The sequence below is a fragment of the Canis lupus genome, chromosome 24 (genome assembly GCF_011100685.1).
Source record: "Canis lupus familiaris isolate Mischka breed German Shepherd chromosome 24, alternate assembly UU_Cfam_GSD_1.0, whole genome shotgun sequence".
NCBI lineage: Eukaryota > Metazoa > Chordata > Mammalia > Carnivora > Canidae > Canis > Canis lupus.
In genome coordinates this window covers 35,046,049-35,073,131 of record NC_049245.1, presented here as the reverse complement: position 1 = coordinate 35,073,131, position 27,083 = coordinate 35,046,049, and the positions used below count along the sequence as shown (strand labels likewise).

At 46.0% G+C, this 27,083-nt stretch overlaps 1 protein-coding gene across 19 annotated transcripts in view; it reads left to right on the top strand.

The window, feature by feature from the left end:
* The window catches only part of ZMYND8 (zinc finger MYND-type containing 8), a 143,264-nt gene that overhangs the window by 15,050 nt on the left and 101,131 nt on the right, over positions 1 to 27,083 (top strand). For 6 of the 19 annotated variants that reach the window (XM_038572531.1, XM_038572524.1, XM_038572530.1 and 3 more), the window contains exons 2-3: positions 1,868 to 2,101; positions 11,030 to 11,100. In XM_038572531.1, the coding sequence (XP_038428459.1) occupies positions 2,088 to 2,101; positions 11,030 to 11,100 (85 nt within the window). In that variant the 5' untranslated portion in view covers positions 1,868 to 2,087. Of the gene's footprint in view, positions 1 to 1,048; positions 1,166 to 1,867; positions 2,102 to 2,532; positions 2,553 to 2,591; positions 2,736 to 2,777; positions 2,914 to 3,244; positions 3,316 to 7,093; positions 7,163 to 11,029; positions 11,101 to 27,083 lie in introns of those variants that run through there. The other 13 variants (XM_038572513.1, XM_038572526.1, XM_038572516.1 and 10 more) reach the window with 8 other exon arrangements.

The window sequence follows — 27,083 nt, the reverse complement described above, 5'->3', positions numbered from 1 at the left end:
AGGTGGGCATCTGTTGTCCATGTGGGGGGGCGGGGGCAGGGAGAGAGCGGGCGATCAGCTCCACGTTTTCTTTGTGGGAACGAACGGTGTGGGACCAGAAAACCCACGAGCCCTAATTTTAGGAGGAGCGGGGAGACTTTACTGGGCCATAGTTTTACCTCCTGGCATATGGCTGCGTCACCTCTGGAAGCTTTCTACAGCCTCTGAAGAATGGTGTTTATTTAGCTTCTGTTGTTCCAGCTTGCTGTTTTTTTTTAAAAAAATCTTGTTAATTAAGCACCTTGTCTTTGAGGAAAAAAAAAAAAAGAAGCAAGCTAGCAAACATGGACATTTTATGATCCTTTTGGATTTGCCTTTTCTTTCTCAGGGTACAGACCAGCTACAAAGGCAGCTTTAGGGAGGAAACAGGCAGAGACCTCCTAATACTATTGAAATGGGTGGAATTATAAGTAGCTCTGAAAAACTAGTTAATATTTTACTGGGGAGCAGTGCCAGAGATGGGGGTGGGGGGCTGCCAAGTGTAGGTCTGTGTGTGAAGTAGCTGTTCCATCTGCCTTAGGGGACGAAAAGAAGCCGTTCTCTGTGGAAATAAATTTAAGCAAGAATCCTTATAAAGCTCATGGGATTTGTCTGCCCACCGAGGGCCCAGTTCCCCGAGAACATACATACAGGGATGATTGTGGCAGGAAGGGCTAAGCTGTGGGTGTAGGCCTGGCTAATAATGGGGGTTCTTGTTCCCTCGCTGGGCTTGACATCTTTCTTTCTCCCTCTGGATTTAAATGGCTTCTCAGACCGAGAGGCACTGCCTGTGCCCTGGATTCAGAAGGTACACGCCTCCTTGGGAAGCAAAGGCGAGAGACAGCGGCTCACTCACTCTCTCTCTCTCTCTCTCTCTTTCTGCATCTGCTGGGAGAGCTGCAGCTGGTATTTTTCCACAGGCCTTTTCTGCGATCTCAGGGCCTAGTTTTTCCCAGCCAGGCCCAGAGTCCGAGAGAGGGTTAATAGGCAGGAAGCTGAAGGCATTGCAGACTAATACGGAAGTCAGATTTTTGTTTAACTGACAGGTTTAGCAGGCCTCAGTGGTGGGGGAGGGGGCCGGGAGGGGAAGGGAAGTTTGTAGATCTAGGCATGTGGCCTGCTAGGAGCGCATTTGGCTTTTCTTAGGGTAAGGACGGAGAGGGGGGCCCCGTTGGCATCTTGGCAGGGAGGCAGGAACCCATTTTGGTTTTCCTTTGAGTCCTGGCTGGGGGTGGTGGTGGTGAGAAGTTAGATTCTCAGCCGGCAAATGGCTCTCCGGCCTGCTTTTCCAGGAGGCGTTTTGACAATGACTATGCAAACTTGACCACTCTGTGCCTCTCCTCTTCCCCAGCGGCCTGAATCCTCTGTCCTCTGAGAAGCCAGGGCTGCTGCCCTCTGGCCATTTCTTGGGGGCTTGCCTGTGCTGTGTGCTGTTTTCCCTTAGAGGCCTTCCTTAAACCCCTTCTTCTTGACCACCCCCTCCCTTGGCTGTTTTCCTGGGGTTCCCCACTTCTCGGCTACACTCTGCACCCCGGCTGCTCCCTCCCCGGGGGGGAGGAGGGGAGAACCGCTCTGCTGGATTGTTCTAGAAAAGGGCCAGGCTTCCTCCCAGCCAAGAGCCGCTTCTGTGGGGGCAGGTGAGGGTGAGCCCTTTCCAGCTCACCCCAAAAACTCCCTTCCCAGTGGCATCCGGGCCTCAGGCTTTGCAGGAGCAGGTCAGGCTGGCTGCACTGGTTTGCCCGTGCCGGGAAATCTAGCCAGGGTGTGGGAGAAGTGCGTCTGGGGGCCCCTTTCCCAAGTTTTTCTTGCTGCAAAAGGCCTAGCTTAGCCTGTCTTTTTCTATGCACAGGATGGCTCTTGCTCACCAGAGCCTCACAAAGATAATCGCTCAGGAAGTGTTTCAGCCAATCCCGGGCGGCCTTACACTCCGCTCCGCCGGGGCAGCCAATCGGGGATGAGCTCTTATTAGGCGGCCAGATCATCAAGCCGAAGTGCCAAACCCTTTTTCTGTGAGAACTAGGAGCCTGTCCTCCATGTTTTATAAGTATTGACATTACACAGTGTTAACAATGCATCCACAGAGGTAAGCTCGACTTTTTAACCATCTTTTCTCCCCCTCCCTCTGAGACATCCGAATTGTGGGCGAGCAGTGTGATTTCTCTGTGGCTGGCCGTGCCACACTCACCCCCACAGCACTTAGGTTAACTTGGAACTGTTTAGAGAGAATTTTTTTGCTTTCTTGGGTCACATGGCTAAGTAGCCATTAGCCATAGCTTGATTTTGCAAACTGGCAAAGGCCTGGCACACCTTTTCTTCCACCAGGACATGGTGTTTCTGGAAGAGTTTGAAGCTAGATCCTGGAATGCCAAAAAAGAAGCTTTTTTTTTTTTTTTTTCTTCTTTTCTCCCTCCTTCTTCCTCTCTCTCTCTCTCTCTCTTTCTCTCTCTCTCTCTCTCTCTGAGCAGTCCCCCCCCCCCCCCCTGCACTATTGTCTTCTCTTGTGTCACATGCCTGCTGGGGGAAGAAAATGGAAGGTAAGCAAGCAGGCTCCTCTCCAAGGGGAGCTCATGGCAGACAGCAAAGCAGGCAAGTTTACCTCTCCAAAGAGGTCCTGGGAAGGCTGGAGTAAGTTCTGACAAGAGAGGACGTGTGTTTTAAAAAGAACCAAGCCCTCAGCAGAGCAGTGCTAAGGAGAGATCCAAGCTCCTGGGGCCTAGGTGGGTGGTGGTGTCTCTACATGGTCTGTTCTCTCCCTACAGGGCTGCTTCACTTGAAACTACATTGTTCAGCCTTTTTTCCTGACTTCTGTTGATACAGAGTGTTCTTCTGCAAGCCAGCCTACAGCCAGCAAATGTTTCTGAAAGTGTTTTCTAGGCTTTGGAGGAAGTTTTTGGAGTAGGGATGGGGATGGGGGGGGTGGTGGTGTGTGTGTGCAGAGGGGGAGGGGCAACATCCTGCAATAAATCTGTGAGGACTCTTTGAATCCCTCTTGCATGATTTTCAATGAACTAAATGTATCTTTTAATCCTTGTTTTCATTTTCTTTTCCCTCTTTTACATTGTATCATCCTCTGTCCTCCTGGGTGATGGAGCACAGAGGAAATAAAATCATGTCTGTGGCTCATGACAGCATTCCATACTCAGTTGTTGGGTTGTGTTGTTGTGTGTGTGTGTTTTTAATAATCCCATGTAACTGTTTAAAAAAAAAAATTTCCTTTTTGATCAAGTCCCAAATCTGCCAGCCTGTTCTCTCTTCTTAACTGTGGAAAAATGAGACGGTTGCTTGAACATTTGTTGGGTAAGTAAAGCAATCCATTTCCTCTGTGACCATGTATAAAGAGTTTGGCGGACATTTGGGGTCTGTTTATAACAGAGGGTCTTGGCTTACAGCAGTTGGGGGGGGGCTTTTCATTAGCAGTAACCTAATAAGGGCTTTTTAATAGTGTCTTGATTTTAGGTGACTGTTTGAATCCACTATTTTTCCTGATAACGTGCTGCTAGGATTGAAGATCACACTTCCTGTTTACCCTGAGACTGGGGAGAAATGTTCAGTTCATTGTGACTTGACTGGAGACCTTTAATTGGGATTGTATGGATATTTGCTAGAACTCTGGGGTGGGTGACCTGCTTGTGAAATGTAACAAAAATGCTTGTTCTCACAGCCTTAAACATTGGAGAGGCAGGAGCCTGGTGGTGGTGATGGTGGTGGTGGTGGTGGTGGTGGTGATGGTGGTGGTGGTGGTGGTGGTGGTGGTGTGTTGGGGCGGGGGTGTCAGGACTCCGTTTTAAGGACACTTAACTTGTAGTGCAAAATCCCACCCACCACCAAACTTGGTTTGACTCAGGACTCCCAGCACAACAGATTTGGCCTTTTCCCAAGCCTGACCCACACATCTGTATGCACGCTTGCCTTTACTTATGATTTCTCACTTTTTACACTTCCCCTGATCTCTCAATGCTGTAGCTTGAACCTAGGAGGGAAAAAAAGTAGACTCTTGATTCGCATTAGCTTCAGAATTTGCCCAGAAGTTCACCACATAAATTTCCAGCCTGGAGACCAATCTAGCATGACTGACTGTAAATGCTGGAAATATATTCAATTGTTGTATTATATGCCAACTTTATGGAGTCAGTAATCTTTTTTCTTTTTTTCCTTTTAGTTAGTGTCCAGCCACTCACCTTTTAGCATCAGTGGGAAAAAGGCTCATTTAATAACAAGAAATGTACCAATTCTAAGTTAAGAAAAGTGTGTGTGAGGCCAGCTTTTAGAGTTAAGAAGTGCAGGCAGTTAATGATGTTGTGTACTTAAAACTGAACAGTGCTACTACCCCACACAAGTCAGTCCAGACACTTAGCTATTTTCTTTGTTCTTATCTTCTGGCTGTAAATGGAAATTACATATTGAGGTTCTTGTGGCCTCCCCAGAAGCAGTATCTAATCACAAGACTCCTGGTTTGGTGCCTTCAACGTTTGCATAATGGTGTGTTTGTTGGGCTGGAAGGAAACCTAAGGGCAAGGCATTTGTCCTCTAAAAGCTTGCATTAAAATGGCTCCCACAGGTTTGCAAAGCCAAGATCTGTTTTCAGATGTGCAGCCCCAGCAAGTTCCCAGCCCTGGACCCAGCTGGCCACTTTCCTCTGGTACCGCGGCCACCACCAAGCATGAGTCTGTAAAAAGTTAATTGCTTCCAAAGTAGCTTATTTTCCCAGTTTCACTAAGGGGGGAAAAATAAATGTCTGCATTGCAGCAGGACTAGGTAGGGACAGCAGTGCTGGCTTACAGAGCAGCCCAATGGGCCTCCTCTCTCCAGCTTTTGAACCAATAGATTTGGAGGAAAGGTTACAGATTGACAAGTGGAGTGGCCAGACTGAGAAGGGGCCTTCTGGAAGTTTCTACCATCTTCCTTTTAGGAGAAGCCTATCTGCCAAGCTGAAGAGTCTCCTACATTCCAGATCTGGGGCATTCCCTCCCCACCCCCACCCCACCCCCTTTTTCTTCTTTTCTTTTCTTTTTTCTTTTTTTTTTCATCAAGGTAGACTGATCTTTCTGCCTTGGTTATAAATTTCAGAGGGAGGTAAGAAACTTGGGTTGCTTCCCTTTTTCCTTCTGCTTCCTTAGTCCCCAAAGAGGATGCACAGCTGCAAGGAACAAACAGACACACTGGAGCTTTTGATTCTTCTGTCTCTCTCTGTCTCTCTCTCTTTTTTTTTTTCTTCCTTCAAGACCCTCCAGGATGGATTCACTTTTCTGCTTTGGGAAATTAAGTGGCATTCACGTGGGGGAGGGGGAGTAACTGCTTTTATTAGCTCCAGAAAATGGTCAGTGTTCTGTCTGTAACTAGGAATTAATTATATATAATCACTCAGTAAACTTTCTACAGAGTTTTTCTAATTGCTGCGCATGAACATAGTTAGCCTGTTGGAGCCGAGTCCAGTTACTTTTATAATTAACAGCTCAAAGATTTGAGTCAGAAAGAAAGAAACAATGGGGCCTCTTGGATTATAAACTAGGGGTGAAAACAATGGCTTTTTCTCTTTCTTTTTTTCTTTCTTTTCTTGTAACCCTTTTTCTTTTTAAACAAAACATTCCTCCTTTTCTTTTCCCCGGGAGAACAGTGAGGAAGCTTCTTCTGGTCTTAAATAAGAGAGGGGGGAAAATGAGTCACATTTTTAAAAAGCCAGGATGACAGTAACCCAGAAAACCCTGGAGGCAAAGGTAGGTTTTTAAAAAGTCCAACCACTTCAAATGTGTAATCTCTTTGTTTCTTTGGCCTTCTTCTCTCTCCTGTGGCAGAGGCAACAAACATTTGTCTGCCGAGAGGCCCTAGATCTGGCTTTGCCTCTGGTTGACCCTGAAAAGAAAGATACATGCAAAAGTGGCTCGGCCACCCCACAGCAGAGATTTAGTAAGGGAATATGTTTAGAAGCCCTTTCTCCTTGATCTTAAATGCAAAACAAGTGAGGATTCACCCTTGGCTCCAGGTTGCTAGGGCTGTGCCGCCCTTCCCCCCTCTCCCCACTCTCCTTACAGATAAACAAGCTGGCGGGAGCCATGTCAGCACTGCAGCTAGCTCTGCTGCCAGGCTGTCCCTCCTCATCAAGATTACCTACCTACCGGCCGGCGAGGAGCCAACCTCCCGTCCTTGCCCCGGCACAGCCTTGGGCACCATGCCCTCCTTTCTCCCCTGGAGCTAAAAAACAGTCACCTTGAAACTCCCCACTCAGCACCAGAGTGGCGAGGCCAATTCTCAGACCTGTAACAACAGTAAATTACATTATCCACTATGAGGCTGTTAGTCCGGCCTCTGGAAGCGGGTTTTGCAAAACCCATTGTTAGTTTTCGGGGCTCTGTTTTGGGGGTGGACAAAAATCTGATTTGTGAGTATCCCGTGCATTGGCTAAGGGAACGTTTGAACTGTTGTTTCTCCTCTGCAGACTGGGATTGTCTTTCCTTGAGGTTAACTGCCTTAGGACTGGCTGGGTATTTGGTGGCCGTTTTCAGGCTTAGAAACAGCCTTTTGCTTTTACCTTGGCCTCAGACAGGGCTGCAGCCCTTTAGCTTGGCTCCTCAGATGGCTGCTGCCCTTGCAACACTTTGATTTTACAGCTCCTTTTTGGTATGGAGGCAGAGCTGGTGGCTTCTAATGTATCAAGAAGGGGGAATGGGCTTCCTCCCTCCCCTCCACCCCCAGCTTGCTCCCTTTTTAACATTTTTGCATTTGTGCAGGCACCTGTCCGGCCGCAGTTGATGCCACAGGGCTGCATAATTCCTAACCTCCCACCCACCTAATTGGAGGGCAAGGGGGCCCCATCTCAGAGCCTCATGTTGAAGGCTGAGGATCTAAAAGGAAAGGGTTTTCCTCAGGAACCTGTGACTTCACAAACTCCCCCTGTCATTGCAGATTTTTTTTTTTTTTTTTAAGCTTCTAAACGTTGGGTTGTTGGTGTCCTTTGGTTGAGCTTTTCCTAGTTCTGATATTTAGGAAGGTGGCTTTGAAACTAGCAGGGCTGCTTCAACAAGAGCTACAGCTATTGAACAACCTGCTACCATTTTAGCTTCAATACAGGAATGAGGCAGTGTTGCCAGACGCCATTTTAAGAATCCTGCATAAATAGCTTAGCTCCCGATGACTCTGCCTGTTTTAGGTGAGTGCTTATATAAAGCTGCTCTGCTAACCATTCCCTTCCCCCCACCCCCAATTTTTAGAAAAAAAAATTAATTGCAGATTTAGGGAAGCATGGTTTTCTTATTTAGATGTTCACTCTTTTGTGATCTAGAAGAGGAAGATGTTGTGTCTTGGGGATTAAATATTTCTTACAGCCTGGACCAGTTTGGTATTTTGAATGAAAGTAAAAAGCTAAAGGAAAAGTCATTGCGAATGATGCATGATTCTTGAATTGCCGTGCGATGATCCTCATCTGTAGAACCAGAGTCTTGTGCATGCTGGTTATATATTCTAGCTGGGTTAGATATTCTTGGTTAAAAGTCAAATAGTAGGAGCACTTGGGGAAAAGAAATATCTGGGCATTGTGTATCCAGGCTTCTTCTTCTTCTTCTTCTTCTTCTTTTTTTTTTTTTTTTTCTATTTTCCTGTCAAAACTAGATGTTTTCTCTTTTCTTTCTCTCTCTCTTTTGGAAGTGTTGAGGGGATGGCATTCCTGGGAATTACGGACCAGCCTTGAGTCCTCAGAATTAATAATCAGAAGGCTTAAGACATCCTGGAGATGCAGCACTTCATCTGCAACTTTTAATTGCTCTTTTTCAGTGCATGCAGGTTAAGAAGTAAGCCTAGGTTTTCTTGCTCAGGCATTGGGGGAGAAATCTTTTCTTCTTTCTGGGACCGGATGGGAAAGTCTGGGGTTGTATTTGCAGACGCTGTTATTTCTTCTTTAATTGCCTGAAATGCATCAGTTTGTGAAATCCAGAGGCAAGTGACTTAGGGTAAATGCGAGTGCAAGAGGTGGTGGCGGTGGGAACAGACAATGTATACAACTAGTTGATGGTGTATTTTCCTGTTGGGGTGAAAGGCTGTTGTTTGGTTTTCAGCTAATTTTACCCTTTTCTTTAGCTGACCCCCCAGCCTCTCCAGTGGACCTTAAAAAAAAAAGTAATGCCAGTTTGAAACAAGGGCTTGTTGTTCCATTGTTTTTGATTTAAATAATCGGGGGTTGCTGGAAGCTTAGCAGATAGCAAAGATGCTGTATATTTTCTAAGACTTTAATGTGTTAATGACAAGAGTTCAAAGTCTTTTCTCCAGATGCAGCTGCTTTTTCTTTTTAATAATTATTTGACTTTTTTTCCTCCCCTCCAAATGACTGAACAGTTTTTAACCTAAACTGACCACGATCTGTGGGGCATTCAGACAGGTACAGATCTTTTCTCACCACCACTTTTGATGTAATATTCATAATTTTTTCCCTAATAACATACTAGTCCTTAACACTAAGCCAAAAGGAAAAAAAAAAAAAAGAAACAACAACCACCAAAAAAACTGAGATCAGTGGTGTAGAAAAAAGGAAGTCCCTTTAGATGTGGCTATTCAAAATGACTCATTTTGCATTCTGGTCTTTACTCTTGTAAATGAAGTTTTTTTTCTCTTTTAACGCATAGACACTGCAATTTCCTTTAGTCAAATGCAAGTTATTGTGTGTGTGTGCGTGCATGTGCGTGCACGGGTTCCCTTTGAAAGGATGGTTTGCTGATCTGTGAAAAAAGATGGTTTTCTGAAATTGTGCTTGAAAAATCCTTGGCTGAAGCTGGTGGTGCTATTGCTAAAGTTAGGTGTTTATGGGGCCCACTTGTAATACTTGGAAAGATAAAACGGCTTCACTTTTCTCCCCTTTTCTGCAACAGCAAATAGCCACCACCTAACTAGTTTGCATTTCCCTAGCTTCTCAGCCCTGCCCTGCCTGAAGGACTCAGCTCCTCTGGGCTGCCACCAGCCAAATAATTGTTCTCTTGAAAGCAGTCCTTCAGGATCAATACACCTTTGAATGTTTTCATCACTGCAGAAATCCTTCAAGTGGATTTTGGGGGCTCTGTTCTGCATAACTGTTCTATCACTGTAGGTGTTGGTGGGATTCTAGATGAGCGTTTTCTCTGTCCCTCAAAATATGAGATCGGTTGCAGGAAGTTTAGGATTTCATATACTTCATGCCAGAGAGGGAAACAGAATTCTAGTTGCTAGAAAGATCAAGGTTGCTGTTTGTTCTTTTCAAGTTGACCATCTATCCATCTCTGAGGGCTGTTTGGTTTTTTGTTTTGCTTGTTTTTTATGAAAATGCATTTCCAGTTATCCTAGGCAAGAAACCATCAGCAGTATCCATTTGGACCATGTCCGTGTGTTGCAGGCAGTGTGTTTCTGAGTTGAGAATGTTTGTCTCTGAAGTTGGGAATAAAAAGTATTCATGCTAAAATCACCTTTCACAAATCACCTAGTAACACTGCATGTTAGCAAAGTGTTTAAGAGTGTGCTTCTGATGGAAACCATTTGTGACAAGATGCCAGTTGTTCCTTTGGCGATTGGTGTCTCAGCTTCCTTTATGGCGGCAGTGTAAATGAAATTGTTAATAGGGTTCCGTATCAGAGAGCAAAATGTGTTAATATTCCAATTTTAAACTACCTTTCTTTTCTCTGCTGGGAGTAGTTAAGTTTGAGGCGTGCAAGTTCTTCTAATTTTATTCCGAGCTAAAAATTTTTCCTGTCTGGTTCCCATCCTGAGTCCTCTTCCCCTATCAGACATGGCCCTCTCCTAAAGCCATCTCCAACTGACTGTGAGGTTCCAGGCCTTTTTGGACTCATCCTTTGTCTTGTCACAGTCTCAGACCACAGAACACAGAAGGGACATTCTAATCCTTCCTCTCTCAGCCCTCCTTCCAGTCCTGGCTTTGAGTCTTCCCAATGGAAAAATTGGTGATGCACCCATTTTCTTCATGGTGAATCACAGAGTGATGGAGTTGCAGCTAGAGTACTTTGCTCATATTCTTAACACTTCATTGTCAGCCTGAAGGCTTGGAAAGTGCCAGCACCTCAAACATTTTGCACCTATAAAAGCAGAACTACTGGCTTGCCTGGGAGGTGTGTGTGTGTGTGGGGAACACATGAAGTGGCCTGTACTCTATTCAATGGGAGTTCCAGCTGAGAGAGTGAGAGAAGATTCTGGTGGACCTTCCCAGCTAAGAGGCCTGCTTCCTGCCCCCTGCTTCTCTCCCCAGCCCCCAACTCTCAGCTTGTCTTTTAAATAATCCTTCCTCATTCCACTTTTGTGGTGGGGGATAATTAGTCACAGCTCAAGAGTGCTGAATGCTTTCTCTAAGCCATGCGTGCAACAGAGAGAAACATCCAGGGGGTGGGAGTGTGGACACCCCAAGCCTAATTCCTGGGATAAGTGCTCATGGTGTGAATGTTTTGAGACCAGGCCCTTGCTTCTAACCTGGGCATGTTCTCCCACTTTGCAATTTAACATACGTGTGTGTATATAGATGTTTTTCTTTCTTCCTTTCCTTTTTTTTTTTTTTCCTCTTCGTGTTCCTGCCTCATTGGGAAATCCTAAGAATTAGCCACGAGGTCTGGGAAATGCTCTCTGCCTTGCAAAATTCAGAGATCACAACTCTGGGTACCCTGTGAACCACCTCCAACCTGAACCCGGTATTAACAAGGAGAAACTTGTTTACCTGACGGCTGGGTTCTCATTGGCCCACGGGGGCAGATTGTAATTGTGTGTCTAAAAACGTGCTTTTTTTTTTTTTTTTTTTTTTTGCATCCCCCAACAGCATGACAACTGCAATAGTAATTTGACTTAAAAAAAGAACAACTTAGTGGTTTGAAGAACTCCTTTAGGAGTCTTAGCACATTGTTGGAAATCTAGTGTGGGTTTCTTCCCCCTTCTCAGCCCTGCATAAGGATGGGAGATTGTCTTCAACGAGGGTGTGTTGTTAGAACTTCTCAATAGCAGCCCCCATGGGGCAAGTTCTCAGTCTACCTAAACGTGAACATAATTTGCTCTGTTTCAGCTTGGCCGAAGAGGAAATAAAAACTGAACAGGAGGTGGTAGAGGGCATGGATATCTCTACTCGCTCCAAAGGTGAGTAAAAATCTTGTATTATCTCTTCCAGCAGAGGAGGAAATTGGAGTTTCTTTTTCTAGTTGTGGTGCAGTGAAGTGTGGCTCTAGGACCCAAGGCTGTAATACTCCCTTGATTTTGAGAGGAACCTTTGATGGATGGACCTAATTTGTGGAGAAATCCGTTCTTTTGATTTCCTTTCCCTTGTGTGTCTGTGTAGGTAGACTCACCTATTGGGAGGTGGGAGGAATTGTCCCAACAGTAAATTTTACTGTGTCATGACTGAAGGGGAGGGTGGCTGGCTGCCTCTACGCAGGGTGACTTTCAGGAATTCGCAATTTAAATAAAGCGCGTTCTAGAAGAAACCAGAGTGCCCAGCTGCTGCTGGGTTTCTCATTTTGATAAGAGGCCTCTTCGGAATCGCAGAAGTGAAACAAAGTTGGCCTACTTTGTTGGAAAATGGTGCTCTTGGTTAGAGATAAAGAGGAGCGCAATAGGACTCTCTGGGATTTCGGGGGGGCCAGTGTTTGCGTTTAGGACCAGACATGGTTGATGTTTTAATTCGGAATCCTGCACTAGACTCCTCAAAATCTTTTAATTGTAGGATTAGTACTTTTCATTTGGTCTGTGTGAGACTGTATGCGGCTTCCCAGAAGGAAATAGTTACTCACTTTTTGTCTTTGGGGTGTTTTTAGGAATAAGCTCCTGGAGCATTTTCCACATTTTGGTTGATGAAAATGCACATCTCCAAACTTAATGGTTGTACCAAGGTGGTGGTTTTCCATGGAGACAAGTCACTGAGTGTCTGCTTTTAGCTGAGGATTATGGGGGAGGTAGGGAGGGCTAGAGAGCGGGTTATTACAGACTCTGCCAGAGAGATCCTGGATCTTTCTAGAATCCAGCTAGAGCACATTAAAAGAAGTGGCTCCCTAGAGATATCTGAAACAACAAAGTTTTTTTGAGGCTTTTTAGAAGATAGCCCTGTCATTTGGGCCAAAGATGAGGGTCAGAGAGGGAGGGCTGTGCCTTGGGGAGTGGAAGCTGGCTGTTGATGGGGGGGTGGGGGTGCAGCATGGTTTGCTGGGGGTGGGTGGGGGTGCCCGAGATGAGAGAAGTCCAGGCTGCCAAGGTGTGTGGTCTGTGCCTGGGGAATAGAGCAGGCTGAGGATTTGGGGAGGGTGGGTTTAGTCAGAGGGCTACTGGTTCTTCATCACAGCCCCCTTTTCCCCCTCCAGTCTAACCTGTGCTGGGCCCACAGCACCTGTAATGATCAGGAGAGCCAAGGGGAAGTTTGTTTTTAAATTTAATTTATTTGGCAGAGAGAGAGAGAGAGTGTGCATGCAACAAGCAGGGAAGTGGCAGAGGAAGAGGGAGAAGCAGATTCCCCGCTGAGCAAGGAGCCCAGCGCTGGATTCGATCTAGGGTCCTGGGATTATGACTCGAGTTTAACCAGCTGAGCCACCCAGGTGCCCTCATGGGGAAGTTTTGAGCAAGGAAAGAACCTTCCTGAAGAGGGATCTTGAGATGGTTGCTGATGAGGGAGCATGTCCCAGTCCCCTGTGCTCAGCATAGAATGTAAAGAAAGGGATCAGAGAATGGGGTGCGGGGGTGGGGGGGATATCTTTGTCCTCACTCTGGCCCTTACTTGTACACTGTCCCTGTCCCTTCATGTTCTTATCTCTAAAGGGGGATGTGGGTTCAGATTCCTTCCCCCATGGGCTTTTGTAGAAATAGTGCTCACTAACAGTATTTACGAAGGCGTGTTTGTACCTGAAGCCTTTTCTTACTGAATTACTCTGCTTCCTTTAGGAGATGGGAGATGAGGTCACTGAGGCTCTGACTAGCAGCCTCTCTCAGGTCATCAGCATGGGATGAAAGGAACCAAGGCTCCACCTACCACTAGGGAGGCTCTCTTTTCCTGGACACTCAGTGCCTGGAATACCCCGGAGCCTCATAGTGGAGACTTTTCCAGAAGGGTGAGACTCAGGGATCATGAATCTTGCCTCACTTTGCTCAGCCCCCTCACCCCATGTGGGAGAGCCCTCCCCTCATCTTCTTCAGCCCTCCTGGATGCTCCCAGCTCTTTACCAGGTTGTGTCCCCCAATGACTGTGGCACCTGAAGTGATCCCCGTGTGACCACTGTCCATGGTTTCATTGTCCCACTCTGGTCCTGTCCCTACAGCAGCTAGCTCGCTTTCAGAAGACAGATGAGATCCTGCTCATCTTGCAAATTCCTTCCACTGACCTTCCAGTGCCCTCAGGTTCAAGTTGGAGGTCACTGTGGCCTTCCTACCTGGGTTCAACCCACTTGCCTTCATTGACCCCGAGACCTTCTGTTCCACTCTACCAATTTCTCTGCCTGACTCCACTTGAGCTGCCCTGCCTGCTTCCCCTCTGGTCCCTCTTGGGGGCCTTGTGTGTCTTGTGTCCTTTGCTGGGAACAAGCTGCTCTGGGCTCTGCTGCCTATTTCTTTTTTTTGAAGGTTCTATTTATTTATTTATTAAATTTTTTTTAATTTTTTTTTTAATTTATTTATGATAGTCACAGAGAGAGAGAGAGAGGCAGAGACACAGGCAGAGGGAGAAGCAGGCTCCATGCACCGGGAGCCCCGATGTGGGATTCGATCCCGGGTCTCCAGGATCGCGCCCTGGGCCAAAGGCAGGCGCCAAACCGCTGCGCCACCCAGGGATCCCTATTTATTTATTTATTTACTTTTCTTTTTTAAAGATTTTATTTATTTATTCATAGAGACATAGCTAGAGAGAGAGGCAAAGACAGGCAGAGGGAGAAGCAGGCTCCATGCAAGGAGCCCAACGTGGGACTCGATCCCGGGTCTTCAAGATCACGCCCTGGGTTGCAGGCGGTGCTAAACCGCTGCGCCACCGGGGCTGCCCGAAGGTTTATTTATTTATTTATGATAGAGAGAGAGAGAGAGAGAGAGAGAGAGAGGCAGAGACACAGGAGGAGGGAGAAACAGGCTGCATGCCGGGAGCCTGACGCGGGACTTGATCCCGGGACTCCAGGATCGCGCCCTGGGCCAAAGGCAGGCGCCAGACCGCTGAGCCACCCAGGGATCCCCCGTCTGCTGCCTATTCCTTATCTCAGATTCATCTCACACATTCTCTCCCAGGGGCCTCTGGTGGCCACCCAGTCCAAAGGAGCCATTCCACCATTTTCAGTTATATTTTTAAAAGTAACTTCTAATTTTAGAGCAGTTTTAGATTTCTGGATAAGTTGGGATGATAGTGCAGAGTCCTCTCATGTTACCCCTCCCACTCCCCGCACACATCCCGCACATAGAAAGCCCCCCCCCATTATTAACATCAGCCGCTAGCATGGTGCTTTTGGCACGCTTAATGAATCTATATTGGTAGGTCATTATCAACTGAAGTCTGTACGTTGTTCAGATTTCCTTGATTTTTCTACTGAGGTCGTTTTCTGTTCTAAGATCCCACCCAGTAAACCAGATTGCATATAGTTACCATGTCATGGCTCCCCAAGTCTCCTGTTGGCTGTCACAGTTTCTCAGACTTTCTTGTTTTCTGCCGACTTTGATACTTTTGAGGAGTAGTGCTTAGGTATTTTTTGGGATGTCCCTCAGTTGGATTTATCTGTTGTTTTTCCTCACGGCTGGACTTGGGTGGACTGGGATTGCGGGCTTTTTAGGAGGAAGACCACAGACTAAAATGAATTTTCATCACCTCTCATCACATCAAAAGTACATTAAAAAAAAAAAAAGATTTATTTATTTTTAGAGAGAATGCAAGCGACGGGAGGGACAAGAGAGAGAAGGAGAGAGAATCCTGAAACAGACTCCCTGCTGATGGGGGGGCTGAGCCCTTGTGGGCCTCATTCCCATGACCCTGAGATCATGACCTGAACTAAAGTCAAGAGTCCACTACTTAACTGAGAAAATGGCTCAGTCGCCCCTCACGGCTACATGTTACTGAGGTGATTTATCTCTGGTGATGTTGAGTTTGACCACCTGGCTGGTCGGGCTTTGTTAGGTCACCAACCTCCTGTGCTGTACTCTCCGTAAGGTGGTCACGACACCCCCTCCACACCTATTGAGTGGAGGGTACACTCTACTTCCTTGAGGCCCAGAGCTTACATACATATTATTTGGAAGTCTTCCCTAGGAGAGATTTATCCCTTCTCCCCAGTTATTTGTTACTTAGTCATTTATATCAGCATGACTCAGTGCTAGTTTTTATTCATTTTGTTGCTCAAGATGATGTAGCTTTAAGAGGGATGCCTGGCTGGCTTCATGGGTAAAGTGGTGACCCCTGATCTCAGGGTTGTAAGTTTAAGCCCCCCTGGTGTGTGGAGATTATTTACAAATAAAATATTTATTTGATTTTAAAAAAGATTTTATTTATTTGAGAGCAAGAGAGCGAGCATGAGGTGGGGAGAGGCAGAGGCAGAGGGAGAAGAAACAGGCTCTCTGGACCCCAGGATCATGACCCGAGCTGAAGGCAGATACTTAACCCACTGAGCCACCCAGGCGTCCCGAAATAGAAGTCTTTAAAAAGATTGTCTGGCTTAGGCCATTAGGAGCTCTTTCAATTGGCTCCTGCATCTTTTTGACATCAGTGGGGTTGATTGGTTGGTTGACTCATTAGTTGAACGCTGTCTTACTTTTGGCCACTGCAAGATGTACTAGGCTTATCTTTATATTTTCTGCCTTGGCCCTGGATTTAGCCATTTCCCCAGGGCACCCTGGTTCCTTTTATTGAAGAGTAGCATTGGAAACCATGCTTTGGCTCCTCAGGGTGCTTGTTGCTACGGAGATGTCTTTGTTCCTTGGTCCTCTTGGCCCACACAGCAGGGAAACGTATGTGTGTACACTGACCTGTATGTATATCCACAACCATAAAGATTTCTCTCTGTATCTGCGTTAAACCAAACGTGAGTTTGTACACTTGTCTCCAATTCTGATCCATGACTATGTGGATTATTCCAGTGCTCTCCCCTCCCTTGTCTATAACCTCATGCTCCTGAACTGAGAAAGCTGCCTCTCACCATCTGCCATTTGTTTACTACATTCTGGTACATTTTATTTTACTTTTTTTAAAAAAGATTTTATTTATTTATTCATGAGAGAGAGAGAGAAGCAGGCTCCTTGCAGGGAGTCCGATGCGGGACTCGATCCTGGAACTCCAGGATCATGACCTGAGCCAAAGGCAGATGCTCAACCGCTGAGCCACCCAGGCGTCTCTGGGACATTTTAAATCCTATCATTGGTGTACAGCTTGATGAACTTAAACACATGTATACATTTGTAGGACCACAACCCAGATCAAGAGAATTGAATGTTTATGGCATTCCAGAAGGTTCCTCAAGCTAACTCCAGATTTTCTTCATTGTCCTCCTCCATGACCTTTTACTTCTTATCTGTTTATTAATGGTCGCCTCTGCTGGAATGTAGCCTTCTTCTCTCCCCAGGCACTAGACCACCATGCTCAACCACTCCCTTCCCTTTGAGAAGCAGAGTGGCATAGAGTTTTTAAAAAAACCTATTCTAGAGCCAGATTCCCTGGGCTCACACTCTGGGCTGTCTGCTGCCTAGCTGGGTTCTTCTTCTTTTTCCCCCAGATTTTATTTATTTGACAGAGCACAAGCAGGCATAGGGAGAAGCAGGCTTCCCACTGAGCAGAGAGCCTGATGTGGGGCTCCGTCCCAGAACCCTGGGATCATGACCTGAGTTGAAGGCAGATGCATTACTGACTGAGCCACCCAGGTGCCCCATAGCTGGGTTATTCTTTATGGCTCAGTTTCCTTTTACCCACGGGGATGGTAAAGCTAGAGTTTTGTGGTGAGAATTGAATTTGCTCACAGACACAGACTGCTTAGAACTGGGGCTTAGTATATGCTCAGAAGTGTTAGCCAGTTAGAATCCAAGGACAGGGATCCCTGGGTGGCGCAGCGGTTTGGCGCCTGCCTTTGGCCCAGGGTGCGATCCTGGAGACCCGGGATCGAATCCCACGTCGGGCTCCCGGTGCATGGAGCCTGCTTCTCCTTCTGCCTGTGTCTCTGCCTCTCTCTCTCTCTCTCTCTCTCTGTGACTATCATAAATAAAATTAAAAAAAAAAATTAAAAAAAAAAAAGAATCCAAGGACAGGAATAAGCTTGTACTGATAAGCCTGTCAGGTGGAAGCCCCTACTTACCATGTTCTACTGTTTTCCCCACTTACAACCTCTAGAAGGGGATGTGGAAACAGTCGGGGAAACTATGCCCAGACTGTGAAGAGTTGTAAACTTCCCGGAAGGTGGGCTTGGGATAGGCTTCCCATCCTTCTTGGCCTTTGACATTGGAATAAAGCTCGTCTGTAGCCATTTGAGGCTGATTTTCCCAGGGACCTTGCTGTGGTGGGGAAACCATGGCAGGTGGCGGGGAATGGAAGGGGTCACCTGGTTTTGAGGGAGACCTATCTTTCCCCACGGATTGCCTTGGATGTCTTTGTGTGGAACTGAGCTCCTGTGTTCCAGGGTTGGGTGGCCAGCGTCTAGAGCGTTAGGTCAGGTGAGTCAGTTGCATTCCCAGAGGCCTAGAGCTACAATCTTGGGTTGCTCAGGTTCTGAGAGCTGAGGTCAGCATGGTCAAAATGAGATGATTGTAAAGGCTGACTTAACTTTCTCTTCAATCCTAATTATCTCTTAAGTCCATGGTGGGATGATCTAGATCCCTCAAAAGCTTACTTCTCCAGACTGTTTCTTTCTTTTTTATTTTATTATTTTTTTAAGATCTTATTTATTTATTCACGAGAGAAAGAGGCAGAGATACAGGCAGAGGGAGAAGCAGGCTCCATGCAGGGAGCCTGATGGGACTCGATCCCGGGTCTTCAGGATCACACCCTGGGCTGAAGGTGGTGCTAAACCGCTGAGCCACATGGGCTGCCCGTCCAGACTATTTCTTGTGGTTTGGGAAGTTTCAATGCTTCACGCCCCAAATGACACCATTGGGTCAGGAGTCTTTGTGAGCCACGGAAGCCTGTTCTGGTTAATTGGAGTAGAAAAAGGATGCCTGGAAAGTGGTCCCTTGGCTCACAGGGTTGATGGGAAGGCTAGAGGTCCAGGGCTGTTCTGGGGTGTAGAGCCAGTGCACAACAACCTCAAGGTCAACAGGGTAAAGTCCTCTGGGAGAGTCCCTCCTCTTGTTTCATGCATCTGCCCTTTGGCCAGGGAAGGGCTGGTGTTTGGACACCTGGTCCACCCACCAACTGCCTCTACCAGGGAGGAAGTAATTCTTTAGGACGTGACGTGGGCACTCTGGCATCTTGGGAAACTGGCACCATCATTCCCTACTTGCAGGTGGTGAGTAGGCCCTGAACTGTACTGTGCTTGGGAAACTTAGAAAACTCTAAAAAAACGGACTTGACAATTCTTTAATCATATTCCAATATCTAGACCATACGACTCTTCAGGTTCTGTAACTAAATTTCAGTTTGTACACCCATGACACGCAGTCACTTATTAACTGAGTAATTCCTGAGCCAGTCATTGCCATCATCCCAGCCTTGGCATTTACTGGAGCGTTTTCATTCTCTGGAGACAAAAGCTTTCAAGCTTTCAAGATGTCAGGTTGACATTTATGTCCGAGGGTAATGATCTGCTGAAAGATGCTCAAACATAAATTGGGAGTACTGTCCAGATGCCAGGTGTGTTTGCCTAGCTGATATTTTTTGAGTACGTATTAGGTGCCTAGTATTGTATGCAAATTACTTCATTTGATTTTTATAATCATGCTGTGATGTACATGTGTCGTTATTCCCATTTTACAGCCAAGGAAACTGAGGCTCGGTGGGATTAATGGAGTTGCGAAGTGGAAAACTGGGGTCAGATTTTACCTTTGAGCTTAAAGCTCTGTACATAGCCATGTGCTCTGTTCCCAAGGGTGTCAAGTCAGATGTCTGTAAGGTAGATGAGTGAGATGAGCTGGCTGGAGCCTTTGAACAGCAGAGTGCCTGCTCTAATGCGGGAGTGTGCATCTATTTGACTGCTGACCAGCAGGAATATGGCTCATCCAGTGTTGCCCGGATTTTTTTTTTTTTTTCCTCCTGTAAAAATGCCGACCTGGAAATGTGGTTTGTGCAGGCCAATTTCTCAAAGACCACGTATGAACCGAACAAAACACATCTCCAGGTCAGAAAGTGGCTTGTCAGTTTGCATTCTCTGCACGAGACTGGTCACAGCAAAGTTCCTTGCAGGATTTTGGCCACACGATGCACGGCTCAGAGCAAGCCCCTCCAAGGCTAGGGACCTGAAAAATGATGGTCTCCGGGAGTTCATGTCTCCATACAAAGGCTCCCCTGTTTGGGCTGCTTTTGCCTCTTGATCCTGCCATGTGTGCATTTTGCAGTAATGATTGTGCTGTGCGGATGCCAGGCTGCCAAAGCTGAAACCATTTTTAAAAATGTCTGTGTAATGTCACCCGCAGAAGGGAATGAGCCACTTGGAAACTGTGCACAGATGCAGCGGAAGCCCAAGATATTAAAATCTTGAACAGTATCATTCTTGCTGAGATTTGCCTGGGTTAGGGATATGTTTTCCGAGACAGGATGCTAGAGAATATACAATTATAGCAATTTGCTAACCAGCCTCAGACCTTAATTAGTACAGGATCCTTGTTCTCACTGTTGTATGTAAATTAAGACTGTTTCACAAAGGGATTGTTTATGAGGATGGCTATGAGATAGAGACCTTCTGCCATTTTATTTTTTCCTCAAGGAAACTCTTTAAGAAAATATAACCATAAACATTCTTAAATCACAGTGTGATGCAGAAGTGCCGAGAATTTTCTTTTAAAAAATGAGCATCAGTATTTTTTAACTCTATTTTGGCTCTTCTGCAGCGTAAGAAGTGCCATCCATGTACTGCGCAATGGAAAGCATTTATTTATGAGTTAGATTACCAGATTGTTCCTCACCCAAGAAGGTTTAAAATGTCCTGGAATTCTGAAGATGTTGGATAGTAGGCTTTCCAAATGAGAAATCTACCTTCTCTTGGCCAGAGTAGCATCTGCTGTGCATGTGTTCTTGGGACCCTGTCTCCCCTGCTTGTGCAGTTCAGTTTTGTGGTTCACTTGTGGAAAACTTTGTGTTTGCCCCATTTTTTTTAGCCCCATTTTTGAAGCCTGACCCACGCTATATGTTTATGTGACTTCTGTTGTTCTAGAAGACTGTGATCTAAAATTGACTGCTTTAGTTTAAAAAGAACGGTTTCCTTTTCTTCTTCCAATTGCTGGTAGAGGTTAGGTACCAGGTCCAAGGACTTTTAGAGATCCTGGTACTTTTTTTTGTCTGAAACTTTCTTTTTTTTTTTTTTTTTTTTAATTTTTATTTATTTATGATAGTTACACACACACAGAGAGAGAGAGAGGCGCAGAGACACAGGCAGAGGGAGAAGCAGGCTCCATGCACCGGGAGCCTGACGTGGGACTCGATCCCGGGTCTCCAGGATCGCGCCCTGGGCCAAAGGCAGGCGCTAAACCGCTGTGCCACCCAGGGATCCCTGTCTGAAACTTTCAAATATAGGTTTGATCCCTTGATGGTGGGTATTCCACCATTGACTTGAGGGGAGCAAGTTTGGAAAGCCCATGTCTCATAGTGGGGGTCAGTTGCAGTATCATGGGGCCCTTCCAACCATCACCCCGAGTCCCTTCTGCCCACCTCCATCTTTCTTGGGGATCTAGAAATCTGGCATTTCATGGACTTTAAGAACAACAAAAAAAAACAAAACCCAAACCAAAAGCTTTATTGAGATATAATTGACATATTGTACAAATCTCCATTTTAAAGTATAAACTTTAAGTAGTTTTGAATATGTTCACAGTGTGGTGCAAATCACCAGGACTGATTTTTAACATTTTCCTCATCCCAGTGAGAAACCGCATCCCCATTAATAGTCCCTCCCCATTGTCCCTTACCCCAGCCCTGACAACCAGAAATCTACCTTCTGTGTCTGTGAATGTACTTAATTTTGCTTGTTTCATACAAATGAAATTACAGAGTATATGACCTTTTGTGTTTGACTTCTTAGACCTGATGCTTTCAAGACTCATCCATGTTGTCGCGTGTACACAAGTACTTCATTCCTTTTTACGGCGGAATACTGCTCTATCATGGGTATATTACATTTTGTTTATCCACTCATCCATCTGTTAACAGACATTTGACTTTTTTTTTTTTTTTTAGATTTTATTTATTTATTCATAGAGACACAGAGGGAGAATGAGAGGCAGAGACACAGGCAGAGGGAGAAGCAGGCTCCATGCAGAGAGCCTGACGTGGGACTTGATCCAGGGTCTCCAGGATCACGCCCCAGGCTGCAGGCGGCACTAAACCGCTGCGCCACCGGGGCTGCCCCAGACATTTGACTTGATTCCACTCTTTGGCTACTCTGAATAAACGCTGATGTGAAAATTTTGTATGCGTTTTGTGGGGATGTATGCTTTGTATTTCTCTTGGTTATAAACCTAGGTAGGAGTCTGGGGTTTGGGGTCATTGGGTGACTGTTTAATGTTTTGATGAATGTATAGATTTCTTTTACACATTAAAATCTCTCCCACATCTACCCTCTTGACCCTGTGTGTTTTCTACTAGCAACTCTTCTTGTTTCTGGACTCTTCTTCAAACCCAGACTCCTTACAAGAAGTGTCTATATTCATGTCTTGGATTCTTCACCTCCTGATATGTCCTGCTAGCTCCATTGTGGCTTCCACGTGGTCCCTCCACATTAGCTTCCTCACTGCACTTTTGCAGACTCCCTGTTACTTTTTCTGGTGGAGCTTTTTGGGGCTTGTTCACTTTGATCTGAGAGGGGTATTGGACATTGCTCTTCATTCGTCTCCTGGAAACCATCTCTTCCTTTGGCTGTTTTTTTTTTTTTGCCATCTCCATCCTGGTTCTCCCCCTCTTTTCCTGGCACATTCTCTTCGGCCATTAAGTGTTGGCGTTGTAGAAAGCTTGGCCCTGTCCTCCTCTCTCCCAGCGTGTTCTTTCCCTGAGTGATCTCGCCCACATCCGTAGCTTTGTGACTCACACATTTTTTATTTCCAACCTAGATTTTTTTCCTGAGTCATGAGGCAGAGAGGGCCAGCTGCCTACCTGGCTTGCCTACCTGTTGTTCACAGGGGTCTTAGACTCTGTGTGTCCCAAGCTGATTTCACATCTCCCCACCTGCTTTCCTGCTGCCCACCCCTCCTAGCCCCCAGCAAAACAACTGCTTTTCTACCGTGATGGATAAGCCAGTGCTCTGCTAGTTGGCTGGGTCAGAGATATGGGAGTTATTCCTAATTTTCTGTCTTTTTGCCTTTTTGTGTCATTTTCTTTTTTTTTTTTTTTTTGTGTGTGTGTGTGTCATTTTCTTACAGTGTTAGGTCCTAAGTATCATTCTGTATGTTATCATTCTTGTAGAACAGTGGTCTCTTGGCTCGTCCTGTGGTCTCTGTCCTGCCCACCACCCAAATCTTTGTGTAAGGGACCTCTATGGCTCCCACCTCCCGTTTAAAGCTCTTACGTGCTTTCTCCTTAGTTTTAGGATGAAGATCAAAATCCTAAAACCCCTATATGTTGCCTTCCTGCTTACCCTTTCAGCCTTTCACTCTGTTCCCCTTTTCTCTCTTACTTGGGCCACACTGATCCTTTAGATTCCAGAGAGTGCCATCTCTAGCCATGGGATCTTTTCTCCTTCTTGGGAGATCCTGTCATCACCTTTCTCCTAACCTCCCAACCCCCCTGAGTCTAAGGCTCTGGGTCCTGCCTTTTGTTTTCCTTGATCCTCCTGTGCCTGCTGCCTTTTAACTACCGCTGTGCCTGTTCTGGTTGGTGTGCAATAAATATTTATTTTGAACGAACAAGTGAATGGCTTGACTTTGTCTATCAGATGGATAGAACTTTTATCCTGGAGAACCAAGTAAAAACAGCCTTTCAGCTAGAGAGGATGGCTTTGTTTCCAGCATAATCCGTGCCTGGAAATAATTACCCAAGCTCAGATGTCTGCTTTCCCTGAAACGATTGGTGGCCTGTCTTTCTTTCCCTCCAGGGATATAGCACTCTATGAAATGGCCCCCTTCCCTCAGATTTCTTTCCCTTCTCAAAGTAGTAATACCACTCTGGTAGGGCCCTTTCCAAAACACAAGTCCGATTGTTCTGCTATTCTGCTTTAAATTTCCAAGGGGTCCTGAAGACCACTGTCTTGAGCAGAGAGTGAGATTCAAGGCCTATCCTCATCCCTGCAGACCTGCCCCTTGTCCTGTACAGCCTTTCAAGGCTGTGTGTGGGTCTTGTCATAGAGGGGGTTCTCCTGCTCCGCACAGAGGCTCACCTTTGCATGTCCTTCCAGACTGCTCTCCTAGATGACTGCCTTAGTATCACTTTCTCCTCATGCTTGGGGAGCCAGGCCCCCCTTTCTTTCTGAGCCTTTATTTACACCTCCTTCAGTGGAGTCCTTTGGCTTCCAAAGTCAAAATCACCCTGGAAAGTCCCTTAAATTGTCCATGAAAGTACAACAATCAGTTCTGATCAGGCATTCTTATACGTACTAAAGGCTTGAGAATTTTCGAGCTGGGCTGAGGAAGGAATCAAAGGCTAGTCCACATACATATTTCTAGGCATCACATCATTATGCCTTGAAGACACCTGCTAAATCCCTCAAGTAGGGATGGGTGGAGGATTCTGAGGTATTCTTGCTCACTTGCTGTGCTGGCTTTTTTGTCTGTTTAATACAGAGCTTCTTACAGTGATGCTGTCTGCTATATGAGGTTGTTTACATTTACATTAATTTTTTCTTAAAGGTTTCATTTATTTATTTATGAGAGACACACAGGGAGAAGCAGGCTTCTTGTGGGGAGCCTGATGTGGGGCTTTATCCCAGGACCCTGTGATCACAACCTGAACTAAAGTCAGAGGCTCAATCACTGAGCCACCTAGGTGCTCCATCATTTACATTAATTAAAATTAAAAAAAAAATTGTAGTGTACTAGCTACATTTCAGTTGTCCAGTAGTTGCCTGCAGCTTAGGTGGCCATATTAGATAGCACAGGTATAGAACATTGCTATCATTATAGAAAGGTCTATTGGACAGCACTGCTCTGTAGCTTTAACACCTTGGTGGGTGGTGTGCTGGATGCCATTGGTGAAAATTATCTAGTCAGGGATCGGCACAGCATAGAAGATGCTGAATGAATAGTTACTGCATCAGAGATCAAGTTTTGCCAGTTCAGACCCTCCTGGACCTCCTCTTTTTTCCAAAAAGCTCTGTCAAGAGAGTATGGCTGTCTCCCTGTGTTCTCAAGTTGCCATTTCTTGTCTAGGCCCCACTGAACCGACTTTCTGCCAGGCCCCTTGACATCGTGAAACGCTGGCTGGGAGACAAATAGCACAAGATAATGCTGGGCCACCCTCTCTCCAGCCTCCCAGATAAAACGTCTGTTGTAAAATTCATTTACCTGTGTGTCTCTGCCTAAGTGGTTATGGGCACCACCAGGTCTGTCTCACCTCTGATCCCCACAGTACTATAGGTTTATCGTAGCTGCTCAGTAAGTGTTTTTTTTTTTTTTAAGTATCTCTTCCAAGAAATATAAACTAATTCAGGGAAGAAAATGGATTATTGGATTTTCTTTTCCAGCGCTAAAGGTAGCACATCTCTTTGTGACATAGGCAGGCCATTCCAAGGACCCAGAGGAGGTCCTGCAGGACAAACCAAGAGGATCCTTGGCTTTGTGCAAGATTTGGGACACCTGGGTGGCTCGGCCGTTGAGCATTCGGCCCAGGATGTAATCCTGGAGTCCCGGGATTGAGTCCCCTGTTGGGCTCCCTGCATGGAGCCTGCTTCTTCCTCTGCCTGGGTCTCTATGTCTCTGCCTCTCTTTCTGTGTCTCTCATGAATAAATAAATAAATTCTTAAAAAAAAAAAAAGGAATCAAATACAGCCAGGAGCTCGGGATCCAGTTCTTAGTTGTTATAAGGTGTTTGGGGGCCTAGGATGAAACTCAGAGGATGATTCACTTTTCAGGCTTCCCTGCTGGGATGGGGACATGGCTGCTTTGGTTTACTCAGATGCAAGGTGAGACTTACAGCATGAGTAAGTGGGGCCTAGCAGAAACACAGTAGGTGGAGCCTTTCTAAAATGGAGTCTCTTCTGCTTCCCTATCTCATTTGTAACAAGCCGAAGTATACAAAGAAAAAGCTAAAAATCTCACTCCCCCCCATAACCGATGTTAAGTGATTGATAGATTTTCATTTATTCTTTCTCCCCCACTTAGAAAAATATAAACAAACTTCTGTAGGGGCGAAAAAGTTCTCTTCTGGATTCATTGGCCGGTCTGATAATTTGATTGATGTATGACACACTAACAGGATGAAAACAAACAAGCTTAATGCATGAATACGTGAGAAAGACCCAGAAAAACGGAGTGACTCCCGGAAATGGCCAAAGACATCTCCTTGGACCCACCATCTTCAGCTGAAGACAGAGGGTGTTGGGGGCAGGGAGTTATGGGAGGTCACCAGGAAAAGCACGAGAACAAGAGTTAGGTTGTTATGCAGATTTAAGTCGTCTTCCCCTTGAATAAGAGTTTCTAGTTTATTCCCCTTTTCCTGGTACAGCTGGGGATATATTCTTACAAATGGAGATTTTCCTTACACATGTAAATGTATCTTACAAAAGGCTAATTTCTACCTGGTGTTCTCAGAGCTACTCCTGCATTTGCAGTTTCTTAAAAATAACCAGGCTGAATTAATCCTGGTGCTCCAGAGATGGGTTTTGGGGTGGCAAATCCCGCTCCCCTGCGGTACCAGGGTGGGGTTGAATTTCTGGGACTTGGCCATCCTAGCAGAGCGTCCCTTATCTCTTTTCCCTGTACTTGCCTTCTTGCTCTTCTCTGCTTTACTCTGCCTTTAAGAGATTTTCAAGGTTAGATTTAATTACCTTGATGGTTAAAGAACAATAGAGACCTTGGCAAATGGGGAGTTTTGCCTTCCATCCGTGGAGGGTGGGCAACTTGGAGGATTGTTTCATGTGGAAATAGAGACCCTAAGTGGCCAGATCATCTGCTCTCTGTTGTTTAAGAGAAGCTAGTAATCTGGATTTATTCTAGGTACAATTTCTGCTAATTTAAAAAGTATCGCCTAGCTGGAAGTGGGCTGAATTCAGTTTGAGGTCCTTCGTTGGACCACCACAGGCCCAGGCCATGGTTGTAGGCTGATGTCCTGGTCATTGCTCCCCATCTAGGTCACTGGATCATCATATCAGTTGTCACTAGGGCCCCCTTCCTAATAAGGTGACCTGGTTTTGTCCTTCATCTCTTTAGCCACCTCCAGGAACCCCCTATCCCCACACAGCAGTTGGGGGAATGTCATTCAAACTAGGTTGCTATTTCTTGGGTTGGGACCAGACACACTAGTTGGTGGGAATCGTTTGAGGAAATATGTACATTTAAAATCTAGACTTCCGTCGAGTCTGGTGAGGTAGAGACCATACAGAGCAGACTCATGGCTAAGAGCTGGATGGAAAGAAGGTGAACCTACCAAGTCCACACTGCTGCACTCATTTAGAGACGTGCTTGCGCTCCGCTCCCCTTGAGTCCTTGCCTCGTATTGTGGGGACAGAATCAGAGCATCCCAGTGAGGATTCAGGGAGGGGTTGAAAAGAGATCCTCAGGCTTTTTTTTTTTTTTTTTAAGAATTTATTTATTTGACAGAGCACAGACAGAGGGAGCAGCAGACTGGGAGAGGGAGGGAGAAGCAGATTCCCCGCTGAGCAGGGAGACTGATGTGGGGCTAGAGCCCAGAATCCGGGGATCATGACCTGAGCTGAAGGCAGAGGGTCAACCGACTGAGCCCCCCGGGTGCCCTATCCTCAGGCTTAAAATGGTCTGTGGAGAAAAAGGGCAGAGAATCAGGACTAAAAAATTTGGTTAAATGGTCATCATGGTGGGTGGTCTCCCAGTGGGGAGCTTGTTTTCCCTGGAGAAAGTCATTACCCCTCTTTAACTCTAGGTGA